Consider the following 23373-nt stretch of genomic DNA (forward strand, 5'->3'; position numbering starts at 1 on the left):
TCATTCAAATACTATTCTTTTATCTTTTTTGATTATTATTAGGGACTTGGGACAGGTTATGAGAGTTTAAAATTGTCTCAGTATTAATAGGCACTGAGGAATGTAGGAATATGGAGTGTTCAAAACAAAACAAACAAGTTTGTCCCTTGGCATTTAGAAAGGAATTGTGCTTACCTTCTTTATCCAAAGCTTGTTTATTTGTCAATGCAGTATGCTGGAAAATGTCTGAGCTACATAAGGACTGGACACTCAACTGGAACCCAAATGCCCTTGATGACTGAAGCGCTGAGGGTGATGTGTTACAAGCAAGCAAAAACTAGGAGGATAAATTTACAGTTTTTTTTCTACCAGCCTTGTACCTATGTGAACTAATTGCTTTGGTATATTCAGCTCCTAGTCTTGATAATATTCACGATCTCTTAATATTAGTTTTAAAACACCTACGTAAAGAAAATGAGACTCTGCAGTTAGAGGTTATCATCGAGGTGTCACAATGTTCTAAAGTTAAGGGCTGAGATTCAGTGGCTGTGGGTTGTTTGGCACACTGCGTAACTATGCATATAGAACGAGAGGATGAAGCAAATTCTGTGCAATTGAATAATCTGAGGAGGATAAAATACAGTAAGATCATGAAGTGCCTTTGTGCATGTAATGAGATAATAAAATCTACATGATATTTAAAAGGAAGCCAGTACAATGGCAGAAAAAAAGTGAGGTGATACTTCTTCAGTATCTGTTGAGATGGGGAGGGAGAGAGGGATCTCAAAACATACTAAAGTATCATTTTATGATTTATGATATCATATATATCTATATGTATCTATATAATATATATCTCCTGCTGGAGGCACTTAGAATCAACTGGATCTTGTGCCTAGTCTCTCCTGAAATGCCTCCAACAAGCACAAGTGCAATAATCTGGTTAAAAAAAAAAAAAAAATCACAAAAATATAGATAAACATTTCACTGTCCTCTTGGGAAAGGCCATGCTTAACCTTGTTAAGTTTCTAAGATGACAGAACACAGAGGATGGTAGGTCATCCTTTAATGATCTACTGATATGGTCACTAAAGGAAAGATTAAGACCTGTGAACACACCAAGGGCTCTGAACCTTGCTGAAGAAATTAACAGCATGTCACTTCTCTGGGCAACATAAGTAAATGTCCCAGTAATGATAAGGGTAAAACAAAAGCCTATTTCTCTGGCTTTTCTCCTGTCAGGTATTTCTTAATATCTGTATCTTGTAACTAATTTTATAACTTGTATAAACTCAAGTTTTATTTTTAGCTAGCAAAGTTATTATCAGATAATCAGAGATGTTAATTGTTGATACATATCTCTAATAAATCTGCACTGTCCTGAGCTGCGTGGCACTTGCTTGTCATTCAGTGTTGGGTTTTTTATTTTTCAGTCTTTACTCAGGCTGGCATTTTGAAGAAGTCCCAAAGTTATATGTGGGAAAGAAATAAGTGTAACTCAAAAACCGAATGGAAATCAAAAAACTCTTGTATTCTGAAATTAGTTTTCCACAAGTCAAGGCAGTAAACTTCAAAGGAGACAAGAAGATAGAATACATGTAGTAGGCTCTGCAAATTAATAGAAAGTCCTATTCTTCATATTTTGTGAAATATGTGAAAACCTTAAAAATTAATATATAAGTTAATCAGACAAGTAAATCCATATTGCCTTAAAATCACTTCCTCTGTGCTTTCTGGTTCTTTTTTAAGCACAAGAATGCAGAATGGCCGATGAAACTGAGCATTTTATTTTATATTATTATATTATAGATAATGTACATGTATTATCTACTTATTTATATATTATATAAATATATTATCTACTACACGATTGTAGCACCTGTAGTGAGTTATAGAAGAAAACAGCAATCTCAGCTCATAAGTGGCTGTGTAATACATAATAAGGCCTGCTCTGCTTCAGCGCCTCTGGAATATAGAACAGCTTTCTTTTTTGTATCGCTGGGATGTTCTCCTGGGGCTGTTGTTGTGATGTCTGTAATTTCATAGATGTTATTTCTTTTCTTCATTATGCCATACAAGCGATATGTTGCCTTAGTGGCTCTAGTTATTGTCACAGAATTGTGCTGGTTTTTATTTTAAACAATAATTTCATTGTAAAAGGTCTCCTTGGGAGTAGCTTCAGGTTTAACTTGGGTAAGTAACAGCCTGGTTCAATGAAAATTTTGAAATGTTCCTGCATTATTAACATGACAGGTAAAACATAGAGCATGTGGGTGTGGTTTCTTAGTCTCATTTGAGACATGACTGGTCATGCAGTTTTTCCAATGTTTTCCAGATAAAGTTGAACAAGAAACCAAATGACTATGTTGTCACAAAGTTGAGCAAGACAGGCAACCTAGAATCTGTTAGACAAGCTTGGGTTATCTTACATTGTGTTAGCAAAAATAATTAGGTATGCATTTCAATTTCTTTTGTGGTTTTTTTTTTTTTGTCTTGTAAAATTAAAAAAACCAACCACAACACATTAAAAAAATTTTGTTAGAACGCACGCAAACATTGCTGTGTGTTATCTGTCAATATTGCTATGCTATTCTCCTAACTATAATCCCAGGAAAAGCATCATAAGGCAGGAATATAAGGCTGTCTAACTGGCAGCCTAAAGCCATGTGTATCTTTGTATAACAAGAATGACCTAGTTCAGTGGGAACATCTTCTCCCCCCTTTTTGTTTTTTAATGTCATACGTTGATAGAGATGTTTGTCTTCCTACTATTATTTGTTTCATGGATAGCTTTCAGAAAACCATAGGACTCGCATAGTTATGCCTGGTGCAATAATTAAGATTTCACTATCTGTTATCAGACTGTTCTCATACACTTTGTATGTCCCCGTGATACTACATAGGCTGGTACATCAGGTTGTTTCCTCCTTTAGCTTGTCTCAAAATGCTGACGTGCCCCAAACCTGGGGGGGAGCACCAGTAGTAAAGAAGGAAGAGCCAGCAACAGAGAAATGGATTTGAAAAAGGGCTAGGTTTGGGCTTTTTTCCCCGCTAACAGTGGCCAGTCGAAACTACTCTGCTAGCCCAGTGTCCATATCCTACACATTTATTTTCTTCAGATTCTTTGACACCAAAGAACCTCTTCCCTACACAGTGCTGTGAAATCCTATCCTAAATATTACATTCTTGAATTCACTAGAATGCAAATTCTTTTTCTTTCTTCTCCAAAATCCTGGTGACATATTATTGGTTTCCTGTTTTCATGCTTGATTACTCTGTTCTTCCAGAGCATCTGTGACTTGAGCTGTACAACCTGCTAAGTCCGACCTAATGTCCTGGAACTGTTTAATTGCAGCGCTGTCATTTAGATTTTTATGATAACCTGGAAGTGGTAAGGGAGCTCCACTACTGTTCCTGTATTTAAAATTTGCTCCTTCTCTATCGCCTTATTCATTTGGCATCATATTTATGCCATATATTCGATATTCCTTCTCCTCTCATTTGGTTGTAAACTCCTTTTTGTTCTTTCATTTTTTTACAAATGATTTGTAATTAGTTGCTAAAATTATTTAAATATTTAAATGTTTACTGTATTTAGCAATCTCTGAGGTCAGGACATTGTACCAAGGATAGATTAAACAAAAGTCACTTACTTACATGACTACAGTACCATTTAATAAAAGATGAATGGCCTTAGTATGATAGTAAATGTTTTTTTCTTTTTTGCAATGTGTTTTCTAAATAGAAGAAATTATGTGGGAAAGACTGTATAGCATCTTGTGCTGTCTTCTTTTTTTTTTTTAAATACGCTACGCTACTGAATTCCTGGCATTAAGCTCTGTAGTCTAATAAGTTCTGTTTTAATCTATAAAATATTAGCCGTATCCTTTAAAATAAAAACTGAGTGGAACAAGTTACCTTTTTATCTTCTTAATAAAACATGCCTTGAAAACTGATAATGATCTAAATGGCAAATTTGATTCCTGTCCCCTTTAAAGTTAAATAGGAGCATGAGAATCACTCCTGTTTTTCCAGACTCTTTTCTCAATACTGTAAGGTTGCAACCATCGTTCTGAGATGGCTTTGTTCGAATAGGAACCGCGCAATAGATCACAAGATACACGTTTAGGAAGCTGTAATGTAACGCTCAGCTCAATGGGTTTATGCTAATTTAAATGAGAAAAGAATTTGTTTGTAAAACATACCGTAATGATGTCATCAAGAGGTTAGTTCTCTTAAAATATCTTGAAAATTCTTTTGAATATGTGATGGTATGGCATCTACCAAATGCTTGTTCTGTCCTTCAGCTCTATAGAGGTGATTGTATAGTATATTCATTACTAAATTAAAATGACAAAAATTTACTTGCTTCATAAACAGCTCCTTTTGTATCATTTCAGTGGAGTGGTATAATAAGGATGATTCTACATACCATCACCTAATAAGCTTTTATGAACAGTTTCAGTAGTATGGTTCTGAAACTGCTATTAAATCTAATGGCATTAATATAGAAATGCAATTAGTGGAGGTGTAGGTTGCAATAGTTCTAACAATCTTTTTTTCTATATGCATCATCAGGTATATACTGATGCTGTCACACATTCAGTATTGCCGCAACTAATCATAAAAGCCTTATAAGGCTGTTTAGGAGATACTCTAAACGTCAGAGGCATAACGAATAGTTTTTCATATATGCCATTTCTCTGGCACTCTGACTCATTGATCAAGTCTGTTTATACATGAGTGTGATTCTGATTTTGTTTGTTTTCTGTTAGGAATGCAATTTCCTAATATTTATCTACACTTGTTATTTCTGTTTGCTAGGGTCAGGAGAAGGTGTTAGCGCCCTGGTTTGTTAGCAAGATAACCTATTTAGATGAAGCCCCATTTTAGTAATTAGTAAAAATTTAAAAAATCACTGGAAATAGCCCTCAATATTTCGGCAGTAGAGCAACACAAAGAAAGAAGTGTCTCTTTCTTTGGCATACAGTGGTTCATATGGCCAGATGACATGTCACCACAAAATATTTTGATATTCATGTTTGCTAAACATGAATATTAAACATGAAATTTGGAAAAATTTTGAAAGTCAGCTTGTGTTTGGGAAGACCTGTTATGACACAGTGCTGTTTTATCTATAATCACCACTTATTCAGAGGAGGATTTATGTTTGGGTGGGTTTCTTTGTGTGAGATGAATTTCAGAATGAGGTTATCATTTGTTGTCAGAAGGATTTAATGCCAAGGTAGCAGAGGTGTTGCCTTTGAGCACGCTTACGTGCATTACAAAAAATAATAAAAAAAAGCACCAATATGGGAAGTAAGGCCAGTGTTTTGTCATGCACGTGTGGCGTTTTCTTCTGTCTTGCTCAGTGGAAATGCGGGGAGAAGAGCAATGGGAAGAAAGCATGTGAACTCTGAGTGGTCCATGTGGAACAGTTGTTCAGTGTTGTCCTGTTGTAGTTTTAGGATTTGGAGGCTCCTAGTTTGCAGTCATTGAACAACTAAGGGACAGTCACACTACTGATGGAGCATAAGCGTATTCCCTTAGTTATTGAAAGAAATTTCTACTCCCACCTTCATCCTAATTGTCTAGTAATTACATAATAAATTAAGCTCTCATTGGGCTGGTGCAAAGAGTTATTGAAGGTGTTGTGACAAAGGAGTATTCCCTATTCTGCCAGAGCCCAGGTATAACGTGTTAGTGTGACACAATCACTCCAGAAGAGATGAGCATGTGGACAAATTATTGGTGCACACAATGTTATTTTGGTAAGATTTCTCTCTATATTACCACAGTTTCAGGATTCTTTGTTTCTGTGATACTGTAACTGAAACTAATTCAACTGGGACATCTTAGAAGCGGCATTGCTTAAAAAGAGCCACACCTAAGAAGGATGCGTATTTGGCAGTAGTTTGCAGAACACCCACTAGAAGGTCAATCTGTAAGTTTTATCCTTCCATGTTTATACATGTGCTCCCATGGGATTTTCTCCTTTCACTGAGTATTCCTTATGGTTTCTATTTACCGACTTAACCAAGAATTAGTATGAAAAGCTCTCTGTCTTAGAAAGATTTGGGTTTTTTTGCTGTGAACTTTCTTTTTTAGCCAGTTACTCTGCTAACCACTCTCCTCTGGGTTTAAAAGTGGAGCCCACTATTGCATAAAAATTAAAAAACAAATAAAGCCATCTTGGAAATAATTTAAATATTTTTCATATTTCAGATATGAAATAAAACTGTTTCAGCAGTTGCTACTTAGTCCTTTGGTTTTACTTGAAAATGAAAATTTGATTTCTGTGCACTTTGTCCCTGTTTTTGTCTGTAGCAGGGAGTAGCAACTTGACAGAACAATATGAAAAAGAAAGAATACCTTTCCTAGCTGGCTTTAAAAGCTGTACGGTATTTTATTCTGTGTAGGAGTTATAGATAGAGAATTATATGAAATTGTATGCATGCTGTGTTAGACTAACCAAGATTTATGTCAGTACATCCTCCTTTCATGATGGAAAAGTCCCCATTTATGCAGACTGGATGCATTTTACATCATTGAGTGTTGATGTAGTATGAATGCTTTTTAAACTCTGTGGGTAAATTCATATCTGTATTAGAGCTCCTGTGTATACGTGTGCTTGAATCTATTTCAATTCTTCTCTTCTCCCCTACTGTAGCTGTGAAAAAGCAGAGAGCAACATTATTCTAGTGAGAGTCCCTTTGCCAAGATAGTGCTGGTAAACAATGGAGTTAACAGGGCAGCTTCAGGACAATTGCCTCTGCATCTCCATTTACTTCAACTGTTTTGTTACCAGAATCTTGAGGATCCTTGTGAAAGGTTCGGGGTGTTTAAGGTTTTTTTTTTCTTTTGATGCCCGTTCATATATTCATTGTCTAGGTCCTACATAAACCTTTTTATAAACATTTCTGTAATTTCCTGAAGAACAGAGTGACAAGTTTTGGTTTTTGTTTTGTTTTTAAGGCAGTCTGAGTGTGAAAGATTGCTTTAAAGGAAAACATTAAAGGAAATAAAAGGATTGGATTAAAGGAAAACAGTTCCCCTGGCTTTAGTCAATGTGTATTTGAAGGGTATGCTGAGTAGGTCTTCTGTTTACCTTTCATCACCTCCACGGACCAGAATAGACCATATTTAGACAGCTTTCAACTCACAAGAACAGTAGTCAAAACAATTTTAAAATACGGAGGTAAAGAGAAATTATTATTCTTTAAAAGAAGCTATGAATACAAGAGTAGCCTATTAACTCCTATAATTTCCAGTCTGGTTTATTATTCTTTTTCCAAAATTAAACAAATTACCAGAGTACCAATGCAATGCTCTTAATGTGAAAGGGGACAAACGATGATTGGAACTGCCAAATTAAAAGTACTTCAGCATTAGTGTACATTTAAAGGAACAGGAGAAAGTACCAGGCTCCTCACATAACAATTTGTCTGGTTGTTGCAGCTGCTAAAAAAGGAATAGTGATTATAAATGAATTTAATTTTAATTTCTCAGCAACTTGGATCTTATGGCTTCCTTAGCTATGCCTAAGTAAAAGGGCAGACTCCGATCTAGCAGAAGGGTTATCAACCAGGCAAGGTATTGATGATTTTAATCTGAGCTGAAGGGATGGCTGTATATTGGTGTTTGCAGATGTTTCAGTACTGGATCGCATGTACTTTGACAAAACCAGTATTTATTCTTCAACAACAATGTCTGGTACTAAACAGAGTTAAAGGTTTTTCCATTAATATCTTCAGGACTGGGTGAGATTTTGATGGCCTGGTGACAAAAAATATTGTATTTTTGGAAGCTCAAGTGTAGCTGTGCTGTTGCTCAAAAAGAAATAATAAAATAATACCTCCATAATTTACAATAAAATGTATTGGTGTATTCCTTGGAAGTTGCTATTAATTAATCCTGGACATATGCAGTTGGTAGATTTGTTAGTGTAATGGATGCAACTTGTTGGAAAAATTATTTTTGTTAGGCCTTATTTTCTTTGTAAGATCAACTTAAAAGCATGAGGAAAGTTCATGGAGCTATGTGAATTTCAGCAGTTTTAGGCAGAACTGTTATGATAAAGCTTTGTTTTAACCATTCACAAATATTTTGTATTAGTTTCATCTCTGATCATGTTGTTGAAGTTTAATTTAATTTTTCTGTCTTCAGTGAGTGCAGCTGAAAAAGAACAAAATCAATTAAAGGGTGACTTTGTTCTGGGAATACAGGAGGTGGCTCTGTTTAGTTTTAAGGGAGTGAATCAGCATCCAAGACATTAATCTTCACAATATGTGTACATTCAAAATAAATGGCTTAGAAATAAAAGATGTTACTGCACTTTAATGAACTAAAATTGCTCAGTCCTACCTTTTCTCTTTGACCCAGCTGTTGATCTCCCTTGCAGCCATTGTGTATATAGGACATTGTAGTCCTACATAGTTGGCAATCCCCTCTGGGGTTTTTCTCCTGTTAAGTATTATACCTTTGGGCAGGAGACTAGCTCCAGCTCAACCCAGCTATTGTATCACTTCCTTCAAGTCTTCAGCTTGGTTTCCAGTCCTTATAAATGCAAGTGACTGGCCAAGCTTTACTACAGTAAATAAACCAGGGATAGTATTTTTAATCTTTTTCTTTGCTTGTATTTTGTGTGTGTGCTACTGTTGTTTCTGTGGAATATTGACTGCATCATCTTTAACATGGGAAAGAGCATACTGGGACACATGGCAGGACAAGCCATACTTTGCCAGCTTCACTGACCATCTGGTTTAGTGGCAACAGGGAAATGGAAGAGGGCTTTGAATAAGAAATTAGTGAAATAAGCAGCCTGACAGCATCAGGATACTTGGGGTTCTCAGTGGATATTTTACGTACCAGGGCAGGAAGTTTCTTCTGGCCTGTGAGACCAGTTGGGAAACTAGCTACAGTAATTGTGGTAAAGCAATTAGTGGATTGCTGAGAAGGTGGGAAGAGATGCAGCATGAAGGTGCATAGATCCCTGAAGGCAAGGGTGCAAGTTTTCATCTGATGGAGCAGAGCTGGGACTGGGACTGTGAAGTGCAGTGGTTCAGTGAGGTGCTGAAACAGCTGATTTTTTGGTAACTGTCCTCTGGACAAGCAAGTTCAGTTTTCAAGCAATGATTGCTCATTCCAAATGATTGCCTTCTCACTTCATATTAAATAATGTTGTCCATAATTTTTTTTTGCACATCTTAAAGATGAACACAATGTTAATATTCTGGGAAAAGTAGTAAATTACACAACTGTGTTTGAGCACAGACTTAAGCACAAGTTAAGTAACTTAGAGTGTTGATGCTAGCCACAGACTTCAGTAGAACTTCTGGAGTGGATTTATGGTACAAACATACCAACCAAACAGCAAAAGCCCAGCAGCAGCAAGAGCATTGGAAAGAACAAAAAAAGGCTCCTTTTTGGAATGTTGCTGGGAAATTAACACAAAGTTAAAAACAAATAAATAAAAATAGATGGCAGAGAATATACTCTAAAAAATCATGCTACTTTTCTCATACCATAAGCCATTGTCTTACTGCTTTTAACTATGTCTGAAAAAGTCTTAAATGAAATAATTTTGAAATTTCATCGTCTAACTTGTAACATATCTTTAAATCTTATAAAGCAGCTGCTATTACTGTTTAATTGTGTTATAAATTTGGCCTATATTTTTCCATCTGGTAGTCTGCTGTTTTTATAGTTGTATATCCTTTTGGCTAAATCATATGAATGTAAAGAAAACAGTAGAACAAGTTAAAACAGCCTAGCATGTTTTCCGTCAGAAATCAAAAGCTGTCAGTAAGATGTAGAAACAGGATGCCTAAGCCTTCTGTTCAGTCAGCTATAAAAGACAAGACAGCAGAACTAATGAACTATATGAATGTATAAATGGAAAATTAAAAACTTGGACCTACTAAGAGTAGATGAATCTGTTATTGTAAATTAATTATTAGTAAGATGCATGCATTGGCAAGCAACAACAAGTGTGTGTGGATAGGAGCTATTTCCCATTTCAGACGTACTCCACTCAGCTGATGAATACTCTAGGTTGTTGCATAGCAGCCTATTCTAATGTTTACATTTTTGCGCTTTTACAACTAGAAACAGTACAGTTTAGGACTGCACATAGCACATGCATTGGCAGTGACATCTATTTCTGGCGAAGAAACAACTACATTAGCAGGTCACTTCAAATTCTGCATTTTTTTTTTTCTTTTCAGAGTGCTGTTATTTAGTGTTTGCATAATATGATAAAGATGTTTGTGCTACCCTCTACATATGCCACAGTTCTCAAGGTTTAGTGTGGTTTTCTGAGGAACTGTGTCTTCAAACCATTGTGGTTCTTCATGGCATCACTAAGCATCCTCCATACTTTTCTTGTACTTATGTTGCTCTTTAGCTCATGACACTAAACAGGTGTGATGACCCGGTAATTCTGCAAAAACAGTATATTGGGAGGCCTCCTCAATTATATGCTTGAGCTACAACATAAATATTGATAATTTTTAAACATTAGATTGAAACAGGTGATTGGTTAGATTTTCTTTAATTACATTAAAGATAACATATTTATTGCTTTTCGTCCAGAAAGATCTTGCACTTTTTTCTGAACAAAAAATAAAAGAGAGAACTGTTTGGCCTGTAGAAATTGAGTCGCCCTTTTTATATGCACCATTTTTACAGTTACTAACATACCCTACCATACGATGATTTTTGAAACTTCTGGCTTAACCTGAAAGGTAGTTCAGAATTAAATGTAATCTGTGGAGTATTGTGGCTTCATACACCACAAAACTGTTGGATCTTCTGGATAAGATTCTTTCCCAATACAGAAAACCGTGCATTAAGAAAAGGTAAACCATAATTAGTGAATATAGGGTTACAGATTGTGAGGATGGTGGTATGTAAAGGTGTCCTCTTGCCATACATTAATTGTGAGAGTAAGTAAAATGAGCATTTAAAACATCCAGTATTCTGCTAAAAAGGGGTTATAAAAATAACGGCATCATCTTTGGCCTTCAGAAGTCTTTGAATTATTGGGAATTATTCATGTTTCTGTTTTGTCTGCTTTTTAATGATTTACATGTGGTTATATAGTTATACTTGCGCTTTAAGTTGGTAAAGCGCTCTAATAATGAGAATAAAAGTTATTTAAGTGCCTACATGAAATAAATATCCCCCTTAGTGCTTCCAGAAGAACATCTGCATGAAAAAGACCCACCCTACAGCCACTGAAATACTCCTACTAGATTAGAATCAGAGTAGCTTCATTCTATATTATTTCTGTTGCTGTTTGTTTTTCCAGTGTGTTTGTGGTATTTATTCTTGTGGTGCTAGTATTCTTTGAAGTTACTACGGCAACCTGTCACCATCAGCTATTATAAAGTATGCTGGGATTTAGTTGCTAGGTGTTGAAGTTTGTCATCTTAATTGTATGACCCTAACGTTTTTCACATCTTTCTTTTCTTGTACATGTTGCATCCACAGCCGATAGGCACTTCAGCAACAGTGGAAAAGATTCCGCATTCTTTCCCCTTGTCCTCAGAAAGCCTATGTGTTTTACAGAGTACATCTATGATCTCTTTTGATGTTCTTTTTATACACTGGACCACAACAGCATTTCTTTTACGTTAGTCACTATTTTGCAGAGTTTATACTAAGGCCAGCCAGCATTATAGTTAATTTAAATTTGATATCAGTTATGCTTTTCTAAGCGGACAGGGAGTTTGAATGTTTCCTGAGACGACATCTCCTCTGTCTCACTTTCATTTGAGTACCTATTTACTCACCTTCCTCCTCCCAACAGAAGTACAATGTTCATACTATCGATTTCCTTATTTCTTTACCCATTTTTTCAAAGGCTGTCAGCCATTTGGTTAATTAAACAACTAGAATTCAATGCTGTTTCTGTTTCACATTCTTTTACATTTAAATGGAAATGAATGTTCTTAGGTTGGAAGACATACATTTTATTAGATCACTTCGTAGTAGTGCAGTGTATTCAGAGTTACTTCTATTAATTTTTTTGTTAGTATTTTCTCATCAGTCAAGTGTTTACTTTGATACATTATATTTTTTTTATACATTCGACCTAGTTCTAATCAACCTTTTGTGCTGTAATTCACAGGATAAATACTAACAAGCCTAATCACAGCTGAAATGATTTGTTAGGATTCTATCTGAAGAACTTCACCTTCTCTGCCACAGGCTTTTTTTATACTATTCATCCCTATGTACAATGCTTGACTTAATGAAATACTGTGGTGTTTGTAGGTGGTGCTTGATTCTGAATTTCTTCTGTCCCTCTAGTGAGCATGCAGTCTGCATTCCAAGTGTAATAGATTGTTCCTGTGCAGAACTTGCTGTGTTGTCAAGCAGTTCATGCGTTTTGCAAGTTCTAGTAAGAGGTACTTATCAGCATAGGAGGATTTAAGAGAACACCTACAGATATTTGCAGATTCAATCACAGCTCTTTATAGTCCTGTATTACACTTAAGTACTACCAGTGAGAATGGTGATGCCGAGAGCACATGAGTACCTCAAAGATCTGAAGCTGCGTCTGAGAAGTGAATCTCTATTGCTGGTGTTTGGGGATTAGGAGGGAGGGGCAAGCTTTTAACCTATAAAGAAGCTAGCAGTTAATTTCTAATAGTTGACAAAATTATTAAAGATCAAACAGTCTGTGTTTTCCTGCTTGACAGTTACATGGAAATGATGGAGGAACTTTTTGTAGCAAACCAGCTTTACTGTCACCTTCTTTTTTTATGTATCACTCAGTCTGGCTGATGTGAATTTGTCAGGTTTGGTGCGAGGTACTGGCCAGCATTATGTGATCTTTGCGTATGGCTCCTATCAGTAATCAAAGCATATCATCTGATAATTTTAAAATCACCATACACAGTTACTAAGAATAGGCTTTCATGCTGTAACAGAATCACAGATATAGCTAGAGTCATTTTAGAAGTTGTCTTCAACAAAAGAAATATCCTTCTTAAAGTCCTTATGCCTTTAAGCAACATAATACATCTATTCAGTGCTTATGAAGAATTGCTGCTTATTTCAAGAAGTGATTATTTAACATGAGTATAGAAAGGCATTCTGTGGCAAATGTTTAACTACTAAAAATACAGGCTGTTTTTCATGTAAAATTCTCTAACTTCTGTCAGTATTTTTTTTTCAAAATCAAGACATCAGAAGAAAAACCCCACACAATTCCATTACTGAATCCTTTGCAGTACATTATTACTTCAGCTATACATTTAACATTCCAGAAAAGATTTGTCTGATCCATAACTGTAGAAGTGAACTACTACAGCAGGAAACCAGCATTTCTTTTTAGAAGAGCATCAGTACCCGAGAACACAAAATTCCTTACCTGAAAGCTTTTGGTTTACCTGCAGAAAATGTGTCTTCTTAGTCTTAAAAAGTAGGCAAGCCTCTCACTAGCGCTTATGTTACTCCAAAAGAAGGTATAATGGGTCCTTTATATTGTAATTTTCACTGTTTATGTGCAAGAAGTGTGCTGGGTCTGCTCACGTAGGAATAAATAAATAAAAAAAAAGGCAGTACACACTGAACAGCAGCTAACATATGAAAGTAGAAGACCTCTAGCGGCCATAGCCTGAAGTTAAAGAAGGCTTCCTTTCTCTAAGTAGTAGACAAAATGGTTGGGTACGACAAACTGCAGCTCATACTTTGGTAATGTGGGCCTTTGTGGCCTTTCTGATGTAACAGAAGTATAAAGTGCGTCAGAGTTAAACACAGAATCTGATCAGTACCAGGTGGAAATTAAATTCTGGTCAGAGGGGTTGGGGAGTCCCTTCTATCAATTCTAAACCAGTACGATGAAAAGATAGAAGTAAATCTAGAAAATTATTTTGCATGCTTATCTACTTCAGTCTCTTATTTTAATAAAATCAAAGCATTTAAAGCCAGTACACTTTTAAAACAATAATTAAAACTTAAGCAAACTATAAAACATCAGTAAAGAGGATTCTTCACTGTCAAAGGAAAACTGCAAATCATTAAGATTACTGTTATTGCTTGAGAAATAAATGTCCTTGTGACTTTCCGTAAATTACAGTGAAAGCCTAGGATTATAAATAATTTTATATCTTTCAGAATTTGTGCCTTAGGAATTGAGAAAAATAAAATGTATTTCCATCTGAGGAACTTTTAAAAGTTTGAGAGATAAAGTAGTAGTATTGTTTAGAAGTTTTACGGTGTACTGTCATTCCTGCTTACATACCTGAAGAATGTAAAAAATACCCCTTCTTGCAATATTTCTTCCTGTGAATAGCCTACGTTGCTAGTATGATTAGAAAATTTTGATGTTAATATGTTTTCTGCCTATGAATCCCTAATGGAAGAATACTGGGCAACATCACATGCCTTTTAGGAGTCTTAAGGTAATATTGAGTTATACTTTATATATGTGCGTGTGTGTATATATATATACACACAAACACACACACATATATATAAAGTTTTCTTATCACAATATGTGTTTCTATGCAATGTTTCATAAACGATGCAGCTTTCTTGCCAGAGCCTACCCCTTGTCTAGATGGTTTCTGAATTATCTTTTTGAGTTCTTAGTATGTTTCTTTCATCTGGGCTTGCAAAAGCTTGAATATATTATTTTTACATACATAAAAGAATTTATTAGTCATTTAGTGTAGTTCAACTTCACAAAGAATAGTCTGATATCTTAAATATTATACATTTGTTGATTCTCTCTGTTTTTCTTTCAGAGTCATTTTGTGGCATGCATGACAGCTATCCTAAACCAGATGAACAAGCAGCATTATTCAGTTTACATTGAAACATTTCAGACAAGTTCAGAACTAGTGGTGAGTACAAAATAATCATGGAGGTCATAAATAACACTAAGTATTTTATTTCCTGTGAAAAATCAGTAGTATTGGAGTATCTTTTCTGATTCTTCCTAGAACAAAGTCTGTTTCTGTATGTTTTCTGCCTCTGTGTCATTGTGTTGCCTCTCTCTTCTAATGGTGACCTTGGACAATACTGTAATCAGAAATTTGGAAAGACATAAATGTCACTGCACCTAGCACCAAGGCGGTAGAATAATAATCAATAATAAGTAATGGGATCTTTGTGTTATACTGTCCTGAGGAGGAAAATATCCCCAACAGCAAACAACACCAAAGCCAGCCCTCAACTAATTGAACCCTCCCTCCCGACTTTGCACACGTTGATCCATTTCCACTTTTCATTTTCACTATTGAGTCTACTCCTGGTCCAGATAAGGTTGTATGCTAAACGCAATAAATGCCTTATTATTGTAATGCATTGTTTTATGCCAGTTGTTTCTGGCATAACTTAATGATACTTGGCATATATTCTAGTGTGTACCAGTGGTCACTATGTTCTAGAAGGTTTCAGTGGTCCTATATCTGTCCTCTTATACTCCTGCCATAACTCTGAAATACGCCTTGGTATTGCCAGAGGTTTTGATTACACCATCTACAGTTTGTCCATGGAGGTATTATTTTCAGCTGGCAAGATTTGTCCATTTTCCTTTCTTTCTTAAAGTCAGAGTGGTGCCATAACTGAAATGCTAACAGAACAAATCTTGGGTAGCTTTTGCAGTTCTTCAAGCACTTTAGTTTACTTGAAAATGTAACAGTATTTTAACATAATTTCAGCTTCCAAGCAGGTTGGGTACTTGGTCCTAGAAGTTTTAGTAATCCTTAAACTACTTCAACAGTTCTGCAGAGGAAACAAAATTTAAAAAGACAAGACATCAATATAGTCAATTTTGCTGTTTGTAAAGGCATTGTTTGTCGTCTTCTCATTTTTTCCCACACCGTAAGTATATGTCAGCGAAGATGACAAAGATTTGTTTTCAAATAATGCTGTTGAGGACTATTATTCACTTGGTTCTCTGCAAGTAACATGACAAGAAAGAGTACAGACTTCGCAGGGAGTTGCTTGTGAGGTTTTGGGAATAGATGATGAGATTTCAGCTTGTTAGTCTCACGGACTTCTAGGTTACTTGCTTAAAAGTTCAAGGGTAAACCTGCATATGTGTGCTATACCTGAAGTAGACCTGAAATTATGATGTTCATTTTAAGTTCATTACACAGTGATCTCTAAATGCTTCTAGGAAAAGAAATTGTGTCTGTTTTGTTTGCAAACTTTCTGTCAGCGCCTTCAATTTTTAATTTAGAATACTAAATTTGGACTAAACAGACCAAATAAAAAAATCCTGTGTTTTTCAAATCTATTAATTCTTTATGCATAGTGAGACTGTTTTGCTAATTAGTAGAATATTTAAGAGCTTTACTCCAAAGTACTATAACTTTTACTTTCCATTCATTTATGGCTTATGTTTTGTTAAGAGCTCAATGTAATTACTTTTAGCTTTCATTTGGAATCTGAGACTGCTGTTTTACAGGGCTTCAGTTCCAACCTTGGGCTTACTGATGTCACCAGAAATTTATCCATTGACTTCACTGGGAGCAAAGTGGAGCACTCTGTCCTTAGTTCTTTAATCACAGCAGGGGGACACTTAAACTTTGTGTTACACAGTCACAGATTTATTGTATTTTGTTGTTCTAGGACTTCTTGATGGAAACATTCATAATGTTCAAAGATCTCATCGGGAAGAATGTTTACCCTTCAGACTGGATGGCAATGAGCATGGTGCAGAACAGGTAAAGTGGGGCTGGATCATCAGCGCTCATGTTCTGTGTACTTGCGAAAAGCGAACTCGTTTCATGTCTTACAAAAAGTTTTGGTGTACAGTCTAAGATGATTATATCATTCCAGTTTGGTGAATACCAAGAAGGTCATAATCTGAAATAATTTACTGACAATATATTAAATAGCTACCTGCCTGTGCTTTAAGCCACTTACAATGGAAAGAAAAAAAAAATGTATTTAACAGTAAAGTGGAGGTACATTGTTGGTCTCCATGTTGACAGTCAACAGAAGCCAAACTGTAAATGCCTGTTGAATGTACAATGTATTGTTAAATGAACAATTTCTTCACAGGGTTAGAATGTCCTCATTAATATGTCAGCAAGTTCATTGTGATGCAAGAGTTATCAAACACAGTTTTCTTTCTGAAATGATACAGTTGCTTGGATTGCTAAAAGGTTTGATGATAAAGACCAAATCTTTGAGCGCAACGCACTATTTGTAAGAGGAGGTTGGATTGACATTACTTACTGTAGCTTGTATCATTGAGGAAATGTATTGCTGTACTATAGATCATTTGGGGTTTTGTCATGATTGATTACTGCAAACTCAGGTATATTGCCTCTGTAGATCAAGATGGCATCTAAGCAGAAGTCTGTATAATATTATCTCATGCTGAACAAAACTGGGGGGGGGAAGGGTTGGCCAGGGGGGTGGGGACGCTGCTCAGGAACTGGCTGGACTTTGGTCAGCGGTTAGCGAGCAATTGCATTGTGCATCACTTGTATATTCTTTTATCATCAGCTGGGATCCCTTTCTAGGGAAGCGGGCACTGACAAAGCGGTTGGAAAAGGGGCACAAGCCCTCAGCCTCTGGAGGTGACTCTTGTCAGCAGGCAGCTAAACACCACATAGCTGCTTGCTCACCCCTCCCTGCACCTCAGTGGGATGGGAGAGAGAATCGGAAAAAAGGTAAAACTCATGGGCTGAGATAAATACAATTTAATAGAGAGAAAAGGACAACACAAGTGATGCACAATGCAATTGCTGTGTCCCTTTCCAGCTTCTTGTGCACCTCCAGCCTTCCTCGCTGGCAGGGCAGTATGAGAAGCTGAAAAATCTTTCACTTAGTGTAAGCACTGCTCAGCAACAGTTAAGACATCTGTGTGTTATTGACATTATTCTCATCCTAAATCCAAAACACAGCACTATACCAGCTACTAGGAAGAAAAATAACTCTATTGCAGCCAAAACCAGGACACAGGGAAAGTGGGCATTGGAGGAATTTTGCTGTAGGGTATACTTCAGTACAGAAACATAAAATCGGAATAGTTTTACTTAGAGGCAGAGGAAAGGGAAGAGCTTAACTAGTACTGCAAGTTTGGTCCTGTTTTGGGTTAAAAGCTGTTCCTAATTAGCAGGACACTCTAATTACTCTTAAACATAAATACACACAGACAGTGCATACATTATATCAGGGGTATTTCTACTAAATATTAGATGTCTGGCATAGAAAAGGGGGAAAGAATGAGAGAAAGACGTCTTATAAAGGTCCTGGGGAATTTTATTTTATTTTTTTTTTTTAATTGGCAAGAGAGAGCGTGCACGCCCTCTGGGAAGGGAGATGCCTCTGTCCAAAAGAAGGGAGCATGAACAGATTCACGTCCAGGAGAAACTGTGGTAGGAGCATCTAAAGAATGAGAGTAGAAGCTTAATTGACTAAACTTACTTAGTCAAGGTTTGCCTGTATCAGGATGGAATGATTTAACTAAAGTTACTTTAAATCACTATTACAAATAACATGCTATTTGCTCCCGAAGCATGTTGTGATTACTAAAGCCCATTTGAAGGAGGCAGAGGCTGTGTGTACTAGTCCCACTGGAACAGGAGTATTCTATTAGGAACTGAGAATCAAAAAGTGTAATGAACTACTTCCCCCCCTACCCCCCTACCCCCCGCCATTTTTTTCCTATCTATTAACAGCAAGATGGGAGGAACACTTTTCTGTGGCATGCTAGATGGGGCAGAACACTTTGGGAAATAGTAAAATCCTCATTGAGGTCATAAGGATATAATACCTGAGTTATTTTTGTGATCCTACATGGCAGATTTAATTAACTTTGTTCTAATGAAGGTTGCTTACTGGACGCTTCTTACTAGTTGCTACTGCTTGTATGTGCACTTTATTCCACTTATGGTACTTAGACTGTTGGCTATTAGCTTATTAAAAGCAGTAACTCCTAGGTATGTGGCATTTGTGGGGAAATGCTTTGCTGGTTTAAGTAATACCATGTAGTCTGCTTAACTCTCAGCTGTTCATAATTTTACTTTAGAGGCACGTAATTCCTCCCAGGAAATCCCTGTACCTTATTGTCAATATGAACTGCATAGAGAGTCAGATTTGCTGAATAAAAGGAATGGCTGGGGGGGTTAGCAACTAAAGGGAAGTATTCACCTCCCTTCTTTCTGTTCCTCTGGGCTTTGAAACAGTTAATTACTCAGATAGCATTTGAAAGTACTTGATCTTATCATAATTAGTACCTAGAATCAGTTTATGTTGGTGTCCAGTGTAAAGTGGCTTAGTAAGCGCTTGCACTGCTTGTGTGTCCATTTGAGTTGTTTCTGAACCTTGTTGACATTATATTTAGGTATTTAAAAATGAAAGGAAACAATTTTTCACCAGTACATTTCAAGGTCAGATCCTATTTGCTGAAAAACTCATGTGAGATAACACTGTAGGGTATTTTCTAAAACTGGTGGTTAGGCTTCTAAAATATGTTTTCATTACCTGTCTATCTGAGTGTTTTCAGACATCTGTCAGTGTCAAGCATTCCCCAGCCCTTTTTAAGTCTAACTTGAAAGGTTTAACACTGCAGGTATTTGGCAAAACAGCTGGAAATGTTGCCAATTTTCTTTCATTATACATACTAAAAATAACTGCTTATTCGCTGATGAATCTCTTTGTAACACCCTCAAGACCTGGTTCTTATGTAGCTCACATGTTATAGCAGCATTATTAATTCAGCAAAATCTCATTATTGCTTCAAATCAGTGCCACATACATCTCCAAGTAACTCACCATTTCTCAGACTGCCAGGAACTGTAGATTCTGTTGGTATCATTAGGTCCTGGCCAACCAGCAAAATGAGGCAGAACAAGTTCCTATTCATCACCTAGCAAGGGACTGTAGGGTTTTCTTTTGAAAAAAAGAGTACAGATTCCAGGCGTGGGGTTTTTTCCTAGATAATCTGTGAATGGCTCTGTTAAACACAACTTCTGAAAAACATGTTTTCCATTCTATAAGGCATGTTTCTGAACAGATCTACCTTTGAATAGAAAAAGTCTTTTCGGAAGAACTAGCTGCTTATAGTGTTTTCCTGTGAAACTTGACAAAATGTTGCTTTGTGCATTATGAGGAGACAGCTTTTTGAAGTGGTAGTCTCAATCTTTAAGTAACAAGCACGCATAACAAATTCAGTGGCTGTTGGGCTGCTTTTTGTTTTTCATTTTCTGAAGAGAAAACCTGAACATCTGGTAGTCACAATTCAAGCGTTTTATTCAAGAATGGTATTTATAATAGTTTTGGAGAGAAGGGGAACTGAACACAGTTGGCAGAAAGTAGGGAAACGTGCCTTTTTCAAGCACAAAGCTTAAGTGTTTATGGGAGAGATGCTACAGACTGTATTGGTACTCCACTAGATTTCATAGAATCATAGAGTATCTCAAGTTGGAAAGGAGAAAAACCCCAAATTAATTAAAATATTAGAACTTCTTCCCAGTCTTCCATCTATCTGTTGGTGAAAATGAAAGCTTGTCATATTTTCATGTTTTAGAAGTATTTGATGCTGTGATACAGATATTGATGTCAGTGGGTAGTGTTACTATTCACAGACACTAATGGATCTGATTCTCCACAAGGTACACAAATTCAGTTCAGAAGAGTAGGCGTTATACTTTACTTCAGCTGGTGCTGTAATATTTTGTTCAACTTAAAACAATTGTGATGAGATTTTAAAATCAAGCATACCATCTTAATTACAAAAGCAGGGAAAAAATCCTCTTTAATTCTTTGATTATTAACATGAAGTGGTTCTCCTCTCTCAGGAAATGTAGAAGAAAACTCAAATTTATTCTATCCAGCTATGCTTTAACAGTTTGCTTAAAACTCTGCCTGGCTCACTATTTGTTGTGCAGAGAATAAAAAGGGGCATGCATTTATTTATTTATTCATAAGAGAGAAAAAAAATACAAGTAGTTCAGGTAATTTTAACTCTTGTTTTCCAAAGATGTATTGGGAGTTAAGATTAATTTGTGTAGCTAAGGTTGGATGACAGTAGTGCAGTTTATTATGCACAAATAAGGCAGAATTTAGAAGGATGATGTGTTGTATCCAAGTAACTCCTTTCTTTGATCTCATTTTCCTCTGGCAACTTTTGACTGGCCTAGGCATAGTTGACAGAAATGCAGTTGTTTTTCTTAAGGGTTTGAATTTTCAGGGGGTCAGAACACATTTACATATAGGCTTATGGCATGTTGCAGATCTTTGTAGTTCTAATAAATGAAAAAGTGTTTTAAGCAACAAGTATAAATGTCTAATGAAAATATCCTTTTATGCACACATGCACAAAAGTGTAAATGGAGGAGTATAACAAGGTCAAACAGTTTGAACTCTTCAGTCATTGCTTTAGTCATGTGTAGTAATAAGATGTGTCCTTGGATTTTGCTGAGACTAAAAATGTCCTTGCTGAAACGCAACTTCGCTGTTAATATAAAGAACCTTTTAGGGGCAAAGGACATCTTATTTATTTATTGTTTTTCTTCCTGGGGTATTTGGTACACAGTGTCTCAGTATTCTCAGATTTGTGTCTTCTTTCCATTAAATCTCGGTAACTCTGTTTCCTAGGTGTCTTTCCCAGGCCTTACAAAAGTCAGTACCTGTAATAGGGCAAATGGCATAAGGTTAATCCTGGGAAAACGGAAAAAGGCAGATAAAGAGAAGAGGCAGTTGTTTCACTGTGGGTTGTAAATTTACTTCCATGGCGAGTTACACTTCCAGCTGTGGCTGATATGGCTGACTGAGTCATTTAATGCTTTGCTGTCTGTTATAAGCCTAGCAGAGAACATCTCTTCCATCTGTAGGTGTTTGAGTCTGGTTGTGCCTGATGTAACCCCACTTTTCAATCACTTGCACCTCTCTAGCATCAAATACTACAAGATGCTTGTTCTGTACTAACTCTGCGTGTTGCTCATTGTTACCCATGTTGTGGAATTATCTGCTTACCAAGAATCTAAACACTTAATTACATGGTGACTGCAGCAGATCATTGGCTCAGCAAGACAGGCTATTGTGTATCATGGTCATGGTATACAATGGTTGCCTATTACATTTTGACTGCAGTCATTTAGTCTTTTATCTAAAATGCAGAGGGAAAACATGCTGTGAGGCATCCCTTTCCCACTGCCACTGCACAGTATCTCGTCTTTCTCGGTATTGACTGCTAGGATGCTCCTGCTTCTAGAGTATGAGGTCTCCTGAACTAAAAGCAAAGTCTTCAGTGGAGAGAATGACTCAACACAGAAAAACAACTTGTTAGTTTGATGTTTTCAGAAAGTCAGTAAGGTAAACTTGTTTTTCCAGATACAACTTTGACTTGCGTATAGAAATCTCTATGGTTCTTTGCTGTGTGGCCTGTTATAAAATATTTTTGTATGTTTTCAGTTATTTAATTTTAGTAAAATATTTGGGGATTAAGACAAAGTAGTATTTTCCACTCTGTAGAACATACATGCAAATAAGTAAAAAAAGAGAAGAGAATACCCACACAAACCATTTTAAATAGGTCACTGCAGAAGAGACTGAAAATACAAATTCAGTATTCATAATTTTTATTAGGTGTTGTGAATGCTTTTGAGCAATCTTTCTATGTTGCCTTTTCTGAAGAGTAACTTTGGCCAGCACTTCATATCTTAAGAGATTATCAGAAAAATAAATATATACAGTTTTCTCATATTTAACATTATTATGAACAGTTATTTTCATATTTTTAAAGAACAGCATCACAAAATAACCCTGCTGGTGTATTATGCATTTGCTGCATAATGATCTTTTTTTTAAGTCATAATCTGCTGATTCAATGCAACTTCTTCTTTATTGATACAGTTTTGTTGGTGAGGTAGTAAGCTCAAGTGAGCAGCAATTAGACAAGAGGCAGATGCATACTACCTGTAATTACAGATCGTATTTTTAGCTTTAAAAAAAGCTAGGCCTCTCTAAAAGTAAAGAAATTACGTGTTCTAGACAAAAGGTATTCACTTGCTAAATATTTTCAACAAGAATATCTGAAAAATCAAAAGTATATGTACTATGTTAAAATATAATGGAGGTATAGAGAGGGATTTCAAAGACAGAAAGCTTATGTAACAGGGAAAGAAAAAGCAAAGCCCAAATGCTACATTTTATCTTTAAAGTTTTATGGTGAGATTATGAATAAAATACTGAGCTACTTAAAAAGACCCGAAACCAACCGACCAAACAAAAAAACAAATCCTAAACCAACAAAAAACCCACCAACCCCTCCATCACCCAAACCCCAGAGATAACGTTATCCACAGTGTTATCCATTAGTTTAATGTAATTCTCCAATTTAAATTCATTGACGTGAAATAATAGAAGTATTTGTAGAAATAAGCCCTAGAAACAACCATGAAAATATGTTTACCA

General features: G+C 36.1%; 1 protein-coding gene across 1 annotated transcript in view; it reads left to right on the forward strand.

The window, feature by feature from the left end:
• The window catches only part of DOCK2 (dedicator of cytokinesis 2), a 214020-nt gene that overhangs the window by 117027 nt on the left and 73620 nt on the right, over positions 1 to 23373 (forward strand). Inside the window, exons 28-29 of the mRNA XM_075102170.1 lie at positions 14739 to 14837; positions 16573 to 16667. Coding sequence (XP_074958271.1) covers positions 14739 to 14837; positions 16573 to 16667 — 194 coding nt within the window. The remainder of the gene's footprint in view (positions 1 to 14738; positions 14838 to 16572; positions 16668 to 23373) is intronic.

Source organism: Phalacrocorax aristotelis, chromosome 8, assembly GCF_949628215.1.
Source record: "Phalacrocorax aristotelis chromosome 8, bGulAri2.1, whole genome shotgun sequence".
NCBI classification, from domain to species: domain Eukaryota; kingdom Metazoa; phylum Chordata; class Aves; order Suliformes; family Phalacrocoracidae; genus Phalacrocorax; species Phalacrocorax aristotelis.